Source organism: Numenius arquata, chromosome 20 (assembly GCF_964106895.1).
Source record: "Numenius arquata chromosome 20, bNumArq3.hap1.1, whole genome shotgun sequence".
Classification (NCBI taxonomy): domain Eukaryota; kingdom Metazoa; phylum Chordata; class Aves; order Charadriiformes; family Scolopacidae; genus Numenius; species Numenius arquata.
The window spans coordinates 813,501-825,065 of NC_133595.1; the positions used below are offsets into that span (position 1 = coordinate 813,501).

The window sequence follows — 11,565 nt, forward strand, 5'->3', positions numbered from 1 at the left end:
AACAAAATTATTTATTTACATTCCAAAATGTAAAAAAAAAAAAAAAAAAAAAGAGATAGGTGCCGATTATTATTGGCCATCAGAGAGGACTGGGGCAGCGCGGAATGGGCTGGAGTCAGAACTGGGTGGAGCCAGCAGAGGCCTAACCCCCGGCGAAGGAGCACTGAAAGGAAGAAGAGAGAGGTTGGCGAAGCGGGAGAGCCATTCCCAGCCCATCCTGCACCAGCAGGACCGTGCAGGGACACTGGGTGCCATTCCCAGCCCATCCTGCACCAGCAGGACCGTGCAGGGACACTGGGTGCCATTCCCAGCCCATCCTGCACCAGCAGGACCGTGCAGGGACACTGGGTGCCATTCCCAGCCCATCCTGCACCAGCAGGACCGTGCAGGGACACTGGGTGCCGCTGCAGCGGTTCCCAAGTGAGCGGTACTGGTTGCACACACCACCTCACGTCCAGCCTGAGCTGAGGAACGCGGGAGCCCTGCAGGGTCTCCTGCTCAGCGTCTACCCCTGAACTTAAACCCAACAGTGCCCATTTCTCCTGGCTGAGGTTAAAGCATCTCGATAAGTAACGGATTTAGTCTGAAGTGGGGCCAGACAAACGCCATCGCTGTCCCCAGGTGGCTGCGAGGCCTGAGGGTGGGAAAGGCAGTTCCCAAGACCTTGGCTGGGAAATAAAGAGGGTGGCACCAGCCTCGCACCTAGAAATGAAACCCTTCCAGTCTCCAGCTGGATGTTGGCCAGAGACCATCCACTCCAAACAGAAATGATCGACGAGTCTGGGGCGAGGACAACCCTAAAGGGGACGTGATCCATCAGCAGGGCTCTGCCCACCTGCAAGAAGCCTCTTCACAGGGTTGTCCCCACCTTCAAAAGCCTGTAAATGCCACCAGAAACACCAGGGAAATGAAAGAGTGATCACATCCCCAGTTGTCACTTCGTCAAACAGGAGGAGCTCCCGAGAGTCTGAAGCGCTGCAGATCTGAAGGGCTTTATTACGGAAGTGGGGACGTGTCTTCGTGGGCAATTCCAGATGTCTTTGGAAATCATAAAATGGAAGGTCAAAAATTGCAGGGATTTGCTTTTGTCAGTGCCTGCCTGCTGAAATCTGAAAAAATCAGCAACCAAAAGGCTAATACAGCAGATTTGTGACAAGCTGCAGCCTGACACGTTGAAATCTAGACAGATTTGTTTAAATGCTGGTGAGTTTTTTTTCCAGTGAAGTGGGCGGACAACTGGGAATGGAATACTGTTTGTTAGCCTGAGCTCTGTCATGAGCCTATTGGCTTAACCAAAATGAAGCCTCAAAAATAGTAAATGCTGGAAACTTGTCCCTTCGGGTGAGGACAGCGGTATTTTTCCGAGTTAAGGTAAGAATATGTAACATGATAATTCCTTGGCCCTTCAGTGGAGGCAGCCCTACAGCTGAACTGAGCAAGGAGGATCAACTCCTTTCTTCCTCCTCTTCCTTTCTCGATCCCTGCCTGCCCCCCTGCTCTGCTTTCTGTAGCAACGGGAGAGGTCACCGTGAAATCCCCCCCCAGACACCTGGGCAACACCAGCTGGGTTCCTGCTGCAGGTCCCTTTCCTCCACTGGTTTCTAAAGCCAAGGCTTCAAGGCAGCCCAGCCCCGTCCAGGGCTCCCGCAGCCCCGTCCTCCCCTTGATCGCAGCTGCAAAATCTCATCCCTCCAGCGCTGCCTTTGGCGCTCGGAGAGGAGCCAGTCAGGGAGTTGAGCTGGCAAAAAAGCTAATGCTGTCAGAGGAGCTTTTCCTGGTGTTTCACTGAGCTGAGTCAGCTCTCTGCAGGCCCCGGTGAATGTGCAAATAAGTCCAGAGAAAATTAAGAAGCAGAGCAGCCCCGAGCTCAATCGCAACGGGTGCCTGTGAAGACTCGAGACTTACCACGTTTCTGTTTCATCGCTTTACATTTCCCCACACTGAGAGATCACAACCGGCAGCTTGGGTTTGTTATTTGGACCCGTGGGCACATTCTGGGGACAAACAAATACAGAACGTTAAAGTGTATAAAAGCACAGCAAATCCAGTGAGTGACGGGTACTCGAAGACTGACCGAGAGGGGTTTTTTTTGCAACACCAGGGACCAGGAAATCCAGGCACAGCTCTGAGTAACACAGAAGCGTTTTGGCAACAGACCTGGCCGTAAGCGGGTGAACTCCCCCTGCACAGAGGTTTGAGACACAGAGCAGACCCCCAGCCTTCGAACGGGAGGGGAAGGACAGAGCAAAAACTGGAGAGCTCCTCCTGAGATACAGCAGGCGTCACGTCACGTCGCTTGAGGCTGCTCTGGCTTAAATCTTTTAAGTTACTAACTGCAGCTGGGACACGTGAAGCAAACTTGTATTTGTACACAAGGGGAATCCAAATTCCCATTTCTTCCCATTTCTAATACAAACTTCTTCACGGTGAGGGTGCCAGAGCCCTGGAAGAGGCTGCCCAGGGAGGGTGTGGAGTCCCCTTCTCTGGAGATCTTCAAGACCCGCCTGGATGCAGCCCTGAGTAACATGCTCTGACATGCTCTGGGCAATCCTGCTTCAGCAGGGGAGTTGGACTAGATGATCTTTATGGTCCCTTCCAACTCTAAAAATTCAGTGAAAAAAATTCAGTGAAATAAGAGCTAGTCACAAAGCAGCCCTCATTCTGAGCCTCTCCTTCTGCTGGACTCGGCTGCTCTTTCATGAGTCTCTTATTTCCTTTTGATTTCCCCTCACAAAGCAGACAGGCCACGGCCCTTCCACCAGCGGGCTACCAACACACGGATTCTGTCAGGCTGTACCGTTCATTACCCGCGACCTCTTCTCAGCTGTCAGCTCTGTGTTTGCCCCACTTTATGGATTCTCTGGCGACAGGGGCCCTTGTGCACATCATCCCACGCGTGTGCCATGAAGCAGCGTTGGCTCCCTCAAAGAACACACCACTGTGCGTTGAATCTGCCCATCGTCCTGCCGTGACACCCAGTCACAACGCTGGCAGCAACCACCACCCCCGAGTGTATTTATCTTCAGCTCCTGGAAGCCCACCAGAGGATGCGTTTAATTTTTCTCATTAAACATGCTGATCAGGGATCAGCAGAAGTGATGATTTAGCACCCGGTGAATAATCCCAGGCGATGGCACAGAAGTGATCTGCTTTACGCTCTTGTCTGAGCTGCTGATGGGAGAGCTTTTCAATTCAGCTTCCTGAACAAATGCAAAGCTCTGCAAATAAAGGCAGGAGAACACAATCCCCACTCAGAGCCCAACCAGCAGCCAGGAGAGCGCAGCATTTCTAAAGTCCATCTATACGACAGCCTTTGCCTCAACAGATTTCCTGCTATTTCATAACAATGACATCCAATAATACCAGTTATCAACGCTGGTATTCCCTGTTATCCTGTAAACAGGCAGCAGGAGAGAACAGAACAACCCTTGTTAATCCTCTACATGACTTTCCAACACGGACATTCATAGAGAAATAGGCAAATTCAACTCACTTCAATTTTTCTCATGACCAACAGCCCATCGACGATTTTACCTGGAAAGAGAAAATGTATCCACTTCAATACGGCCCATTTTCACCTTCGCCCCCCCATCACAGGTACAGGCATTTTTGTTCCTCATGGAAAGTCTTGTGCAGTGTAGAGCTTCAGGCACTTCAGAGTTTGTTACCAATCTCTAAAGTGATAAAGGACACAATCCTTCTTTAAACATTTTCCACATTCTCAACAGATTAAGTGCGTTTTCCCATTGCAGGGGTGGCATGTGTTGAAATGTAGGTTTTGAGACCTACCTCCACCAGCTGTGCTGAAATACAGCACGAACCACCTACCAACACAACCTTTGCACCGATGCAGAACCACCAACTAACAGGATCAGCGTTACTTAAGAACCCGAGGAAGTACTGAGTAGGACATCAGCTTAAAGGTTGGCCTTGAAATCCTACAGCTCAAGTGGCAGTACATGAAGAGTGAGCAGATGTGGTGTCATAGAATTACCATCACAGAATCATAGAATGGTTTGGGTTGGAAGGGACCTTAAAGACCAGCCAATCCCACCCCCTGCCCTGGGCTGGGACACCTCCCACCACACCAGGTTTCTCCAAGCCCCCTTCAACCTGGCCTTGAACCCGTCCAGGGATGGGGCAGCCACAGCTTCTCTGGGCAACCTGGGCCAGGCTCTCACCACCCTCACAGCAAAGAAGTTCTTCCCCACATCTCAGCTCCATCTCCCCTCTTTCAGTGTCAAACCCTTCCCCCTCCTCCCATGGCTCCCCTCCCTGATCCAGAGTCCCTCCCCAGCTTTCCTGAAGCCCCTTTAGGGACTGGAAAGCCATTATAAGGTCTCCCTGTAGTATCTAACGTATCTAAAAACTTTGCTGAAAGCTCAGTCCTCTCTGACAGGGCAGAAGAAAGGTATCTGTCCCTCCTGCACTGGCACAAGGATTTACGTGGTAGCACGATACACCAATCGAGGAACTGATCTAAAGCCAACCTGTGAAAAAACCCATTTCACTTCACCAGTGACCCCCCTCAGTTTCTGGCTGCAGAGATCCCTCCGCTGCTGGTACTCACCAAACACAACGTGTTTTCCATCCAACCAGTCACATTTGGAGCATGTAATGAAGAACTGACAGCCGTTGGTACTGGGACCACTGTTTGCCTGGAGATTGAGAATGGCAAAACATAGAAAGGGTACAATTAAAGACTTCCCCAAACTGAAGGCAGACGAAAGAGGCAGAGGAAAGAGCTGTTGCCAAGTTTATTTTTAGCTTATTGCTACACAAACCAAAGGAAGCAAGATCTGCATCTGCAGGAGACTGTCCCTGGGCTGGGACATGGCACGTCACCAAGTTGGGTCCAGCCAGTGAGTGCAAGAGCTGCCTCCCCAACTTTTTATTATGCTCCTATGAAAGCACATTCAGCACAAGACTCTGCTCCTGAAAAAAAGGCTAAAATTTTAGTGATGAGGACTTACTGCTGCAGTATTGTCCTGGGGAAAACTGAAAGCCAGGAACCAAGGCAGAAAAAAAAAAAAAAAAAGCAGCTGATTTCTGCTATTTGGAAGGTTTCCTCAGAATATAAAAAGCAGGTGTCTCTTCTGATGATCAGGATGAGAAAGGTACCAATCGTATCGGCACAGGTGAAACGTAATTCACGCCCAAGCACAACACCAGAGCATTTGCGCTCTGCTAAGAAAACATCTCAAACACTTCCGTCCATTTCAATTTTTCAAAGCTCTTTTGACAACCAGGTGCCACTAGAGCATGTTCTGTGCTGACAAGTGAACTGGGCAAGTTTTGCAGCTGCAGGACTGCCCAGGACACCGTTGCACTGGATCTTTTACTCATTGCTCGCCAGCTTTGGAGGGACCCAGCTGGGACGGACCACGGTTCGGGCCAGCAGGACTCCAGAGCCACAGCACTTCAGCACAGGGCTGGTGACACCAGTGTGGGATCCCCGCTCCCTCACTATGGTACACGATGTCATGACACCTCTTTTTGGGCCGTGTTTTGAACTGGGTGAATAACTAATCCAAATGGTGAATGCCCAAAGCAAGTGGGTCTAAGGGCAGGGCAGCTGGAGGAGCTGGGGAGAAGCAGTTCTGGACAGGAACGCTGAAGCACTGGCTCCACCGGCTTTTTGTCACAAAAGTCAGGGAATTGTTCCCATCAGGCAACGTGCAACAGTTGCAGGTTTTCCTACAATGTTGAACAGGAAGCATATCTTATAAAGGTACCATGGTAATGCCACTAGGGCTCTGAAACTCCCAAATTTCTTTGTTTCATCCTTGTTGAGGTCAGCGTTTGATCAGGGAAGGAAAAAAAAATACCACCACTTACCACCGTATGGAAATTGTAAGAATCAAGTGACCCTGAAAGCTGCTCAAAGCCTGCCCAGCACTCCAGAGGGTGAAAATAAAGGATGCTGCAGGATCAGGACTTTTGTGTGACTCAACTCATTAACCCATGAGCAGCATTAACCCTTCTGAGTAGCAGTTACAAAGCGGGTCTTTCAGACCTTGGATCCAACGGTGGAGATTTCTGTTGCTTGGCAAAAAACGTATACACTTAGGAAAAGGGCACAGAGAAAGTACCAAAAGCTTTTTAGCCTTATAATGTCACTATTTTACACTCACCATAGAGAGCAGCCCAGGAGCTGAGTGCTTCAGCTTGAAGTTTTCATCTGCAAAAGGACCCCTGTAGATACTGGCTACTCCAGTGCCGTCTCCCTGCAGGAGAGAGGTGCCCAGTCAGCTACAGAACAATTCCATTTAAAAATTCCATTTAAAATCCCCAAGGAAAAGGACAGGGTTAAGCTCAGCCCAGAATGGAAGCTGCACTGCCATGTAATACACCAGCAGTGAACACAGTCAGTGTTTCATTTCTGAAGAGGAAAAGCGAGTGGTTTCTAACCACACAGGACACCGTTTGCCATCCATACGTTGGCAGAAACCCATGGAGATGGTAAGGATTAGGCCCAAGCCGCCCAGAGTGAGACAGAGATAGAGATTCCTTGGATGGATCCAGCTGGAGTGGAAAGGGAGGGGACACAGGAGTACGGGCTGGTGTGACAAGGAAAGCAGAAGTGGTTGTGTGGAAAAAGCCGATGGTACGCTTACTTATTTCACCTTATTTTCTGTGACTACTGGAAAGAGGAAAGTGATGTCTCTGCTCAGCAAGGACAGCTTCTAAAATACAGAGTTTCTGATTTTTGCGGTACTTTCTACCAAGCCGAGACATCCCGTCCTTATTCCAAGCCCTACCACTCAGACCTCAAGACACTAGCTTGGATGCTCACGAGTTTATAACTTGGCAGAAGCCTGAGGTGTGGTTCATGTAAGACATGTAACTTGTGGGAGAGCTGAGGGGCCACCCTGCCCTTTGGTCCAGCACAGCAGAGACAATCCTGTGTGGTGCCAAGAGGACCGAGCAGGGACCCTTCAACGGGACGGCCTTAAAGATGCTGCAGTGAGGAACCCCCCAGGGAAAGCAGCAGAAGCAATGCAAACCTTTGGCTCGGTCACTTAAATTTACTATTCTGTCAGTAATTTCCCTTTCTGTGTCGCTTCAGCCCCATTCCTTCTGCCTTGCTGCAATCTGTCTCCCTTCAGTGCCTTTCTACTTAACGTGCACTTTATTTATTAGGCCAAACTTAACAGGAAAATAAGATGCCAGGAATATACCGTCTGCAGCTCCACATCTTCTGCTTTGCTTGCCCAGCCCCTGCTCCTTTTCCTCCTATTCTCTCTGGTTTACTCAAACTGTCGGCTCTGAGACAGGAACACATGCCCTACCTCAGCGGTCAGTGTGACTGTTCTTGCTCCCCAGGTGGCTTTGTAATAAGTGTAATTTATAAATTACAAATACAGCTGCAATCCATAACGTTTGTTGAGCCTCAGTGGAAGTAATAAAGCCCAGTGGGACACTCGAGCAGCATCACAATTAGCAACTACCTAAAAGTCTGCTGTGGCTGAGCCACCCGCTGGGTGGGTGACTTTCATGCAACCAAGTTTGAGAAATTTTGTATTTAAAAAGCTTTATCGCACCCTTACACTTTGAAACACCTCCAGAAACGAAATAATTTTGCTGGGTCCTAGGAGAGTGAAGAAACCCTGTGGTCCTCCAGCCGTCCCCATGCACTCTGCGTATCCCCAGCTCAGGGCGTGAGCACCGCTGCGGGCACAGAGCCTTTTCACAGAATCACAGAATCTTAGTGGTTGGAAGGGACCTTTGAGATCATCGAGTCCAACCACATTAAAAAAAAAAAACAAAAACAAACAAACAAAAAAAAAACCCCAAAAAAAAACCAAAAACACACAATTTGAGACAATTGAGACAATTGTCTCTATTTTGAGACAATTCACTAACAAAAAATCAGCTTTGATTTAAACTCTCTCTCGCACCAGATGCTTGTTTCTGTACTTAGGGTCTCTCTCCACAAAGCTAACAGGAATTCACAGGGTTTCTTGTCTGAGGGGACAGGAGAAGGGGGAAGGACAACAGGGTAAAAAAAATAATCTTTGCAAGTTTGAAAGCCTCCAGCTGCCGTGCTTTTTAGAGAGGAAATATTTTGGGAAGGAGAAGATACGTTCACCCAAGACTCCAGATTTCTCTTCCAGTACATTATAGTCTATGGCAGCAACGCCAGGAGGAAACCTCCAGTTACTGCCAGGTACAAGAGAGCCACCAGATCCCATAAATCAGCAGGAACCCTTGGAAACAGTTTCATATTATCATAGGATCACAGAATGGTTAGAGTTGAAAGGGACCTTAAAGATCACCGAATTCCAACCCCCCTGCCCTGGGCAGGGACACCTCCACTAGAGCAGGTTGCTCCAAGCCCCATCCAGCCTGGCCTTAAACACTTCCAGGGATGGGGCAGCCACAACTTCCCTGGGCAACCTGTTCCAGTGTCTCACCACCCTCACAGGAAAGAATTTCCTCCTAAAATATTTCCTCCTAATATTGTACCACGTAGGAAAAATACAACAGGAATATAGCAGTACATACGTTTACAAAGTCACCTCCTTGGATCATGAAATCCTTTATTACCCTAAGGAAGTAAAACAATGCTTAGTTCTCAGTAGTAAAAAATGCCTCAAGAAGGTTAATATGTGATAAAAAGGAGTTCAGCCTCGGAGCACAACCAAAGTTATCAAGGGTCTGTGAAAGCTACAGTCTAAAATCTACAATAAACATTTAACGACTGATTGTATCAGGTAATTTGGGACCCATTGCTGTTCGACCAGGGACAGAGATTGGGTGACAGATGCCAGGAAATGACTCTGACCTGGCACACCAGGAAGGGGGGATCCCTCCCAGTGACCCCAGCGCACACATCTGACAGCACCCCCGAGCCCCCCAAACCCACAGAAGGACGGTATTAGCCGTGACCCACAAACGCCTCTCAGAGCATTGACGCCTTTGAGGCAGGTCTCCAAACCACACGCAGTTCAGACTGCGATTGAAGCGCCTGAACAAACGCAGAAGAATTACCTGTGGAAAGTGCTTCCTTTATAACCTATAGGGACACCATCTTTCCTGCGAGGAAATAAAAAGGAAAATCATTGCAGCTCACTGGCTATCCCAACACAAAGCCCTCCCAGGGTTTAGAGTCCCCAGGGGTTGCCCTTGATACACAACCCCCCCACCCCACCCGCTGGGGCTGGCTCCGAGCGGGTGCGATCCGAGGCCAGGGCAAACCCCGAGTGGGCTCTGCGCAGTAAACGCCACGGTTCCCTACAACATCCATCCCATCACCTTAACGGATCCCACCCCAGTTTGCAGCGTGTGCGGGTGGGATTTGCGGACAGGGCTTTTCAGAGCAACCTGAGCACAGACCAAATCACGCCCAAAGAAGAAAGTCTGCCATCTCTGTGACCGACTGAGCCTGTCACAATTTCATCAGAGCACATTTCTGTACCTCTTTCATTTTGTACTGCTATAGTTAAGAAAAACTTCCAAGCGAACCTTTTCCCGACTCACCCAGCCCCGTTTCTCTGAGTAGGCTCCTTAAAAGGACACGATAAGCCACTCACCTGAATTCACCCGTACAAAACTGCCTGGAAAAGAAAAAAGAGCAGAGTGTGAGGCACATGTGAACTCCGAGGACACAGAGGGCTGCGTTCAGCGAAGATGCACCGAGCGCAGGGCTTTTCTCAGTGCATCGGGAGAACGGGAACCGGCAGTAACTCCCCTCCACTCCCATTTCAAAACAGATTTCTGGACATCGTGCAGTGGAGGAGGTCAGGTGTTTAACACCGAGGTTGTAAGAGACTGAACATGGAGCAGGCACCGTGTTTCACAGAGAGCAGGGTATATCCATTTCTCCCGTGGAAACGGGATGTCCGAGGGGTACATCCTTCAGCCAGAGGAGCCAGAGAGCTCCTTCCCCAGAGAGCTCTGCCATGACATTAAGGTACTGCCTTTTATAAAGGCACCAAGTGGATCAGAAGCTCCACAGAGTGAGCAGGGAGAGACCGGAGTCCTTCAGCTTCCAGCCAGATGGGCTTCCCCGGGGACGAGGATGCTGCACGGTTCCATCTCTCCGGGAATGGAGGAGAAAAGCAGGTGCAGCGGTTCCGGGGGCAGGTGACATTCCTGCCCCATAAAGCCTTCACAGGACCATCGCCTGCTCCTTACCTGAAGTTCTCCGCTGTTTTGGGTACAACGTCGGCAAACAGCTCGATCTTCATGCGCCCGACCTCCTGGGGAAGGCAGTGCATGGATCAGCCCTCTGAGCCCAGAACACACACACACACACACACACACCCCAGCCTCCCCTCCCGGGGAACTTCCACCCAAATTCAACCTCCTGCAACCCCCCCCATCCCTGCAAAACCCCCCCTGGCGCACTGCTGCAAGCACCCCCCCAGCTCCATGCACCCCTGGGCGCTCCCCTACCACGCATCACACCCCCTCCCCTTCAGTTCTCTACTGCAAGACCCTCCCAGTGCTCCTTCCCCCTCACCCCCCCTTCAGTGCTCCCCTACCTCCCCCCCCATCCCAGTGCTCCCCAACCTCTCCTTCCCCCCGGTGCTCCCCTGCAAGCCCCACCATGGTGTTCCCCCCCACACCCCTTCAGTCCTCCCTTACCACCCCAGCGCTCCCCCACAGCCCCCTCCCAGTGCTCCCCTACCCACCCCTGCTCCTTTAGTACTTGCTTGGAAGCCCCCCCTTCAGTGCTCTCCTACCACCCTCACCCCCGGTGTTCCCCCACAGGCCCCCCCCCGCCCCCTCCTTCAGTGCTCCTCCACATCCCTCCCCTTTTAGTGCTTCCCTAGAAGCCCCCCCCTTTCAGTGCTCTCCTGGCACCCTCCTACCCCGGTGTTCCCCCTCCACTTCTTCCCCCCCTGGTGCTACCCTGCAAGCCCCGACCCCCCCCCGCCATGCTTCGGTGCTCCCCCACAGCCCCCTCCCGGTAGTCGTGTCCCCTCCGTCCCCCCCTGTCACCCCAGCGCTCCCCCACAGACCCCTCCCAGTGCTCCCCTACCCACCCCCGCTCCTTTAGTACTTGCTTGGAAGCCCCCCCCTTCAGTGCTCCCCTACCCACCCACCCCCTTCAAGTGCTCCCCTACCCACCCACCCCCCCCCCTTCAGTACTTGCTTGGAAGCCCCCCCCTCCAGTGCTCCCCTGCAACCTCCCCCCTTCAGTGCTCTCCTACCCCCCTCACCCCCCGGTGCTCCCCCACAGCCCCCTCCCGGTGCTCCCCTACCCTCCCCCCCCCAGCTTTAGTGCTCCCCTACAAGCCTCCCCCACCTTCAGTGGCCACCCCCCTACCCCAGTGCTCCCCCACAGCCCCCTCCCGGTAGTCGTGTCCCCCCCCGTCCCCCCCTCCCACCCCGGTGCTCCCCCACAGGCCCTTCCCGGCGCTCCCCTACACACCCCCCCCGGTACTCCCTCGCAGCCCCCGTCCCCGACACCGTCCCCGGCCCCGGTAGGGGCCGGGGGCGGGGTCGGGGTCGGGGGCTGCGATAGCGCTTTGTCCCACCTGCCCACCGATGGTGACATCGAAGAAGACCACGGGGTTGTTGGGGTTGGCCGCCAGCGCCGACATTGCGGCAGCC

The 11,565-nt window shown here is 51.9% G+C and overlaps 1 protein-coding gene across 1 annotated transcript; it reads right to left on the minus strand.

The window, feature by feature from the left end:
* On the minus strand, positions 1-11,565 carry PPIH (peptidylprolyl isomerase H). The gene is made up of 10 exons (XM_074161715.1): positions 11,490-11,565; positions 10,141-10,205; positions 9,537-9,560; positions 8,995-9,039; positions 8,509-8,551; positions 6,135-6,227; positions 4,571-4,658; positions 3,494-3,534; positions 1,906-1,994; positions 1-163 (listed from the first exon to the last, which is right to left on the minus strand). The coding sequence occupies exons 1-9, from the start codon at positions 11,553-11,555 to the stop codon at positions 1,926-1,928; spliced, it is 534 nt and encodes a 177-aa protein (XP_074017816.1). The 5' UTR covers positions 11,556-11,565; the 3' UTR covers positions 1-163; positions 1,906-1,925.

What these genes read in the sequence shown, in the direction of transcription:
- PPIH (XM_074161715.1), bottom strand. Translation starts at nt 11,555, where the DNA reads ATGTCGGCGCTGGCGGCCAACCCCAACAACCCCGTGGTCTTCTTCGAT. An exon ending in ATGTCACCATCGGTGGGCAG is followed by an intron (nt 10,206 to 11,489) that starts GTGGGACAAAGC and finishes TGCCTTCCCCAG; the next exon opens with GAGGTCGGGCGCATGAAGAT. An exon ending in AAGGAGGTGACTTTGTAAAC is followed by an intron (nt 6,228 to 8,508) that starts GTATGTACTGCT and finishes TCTCTCCTGCAG; the next exon opens with GGAGACGGCACTGGAGTAGC.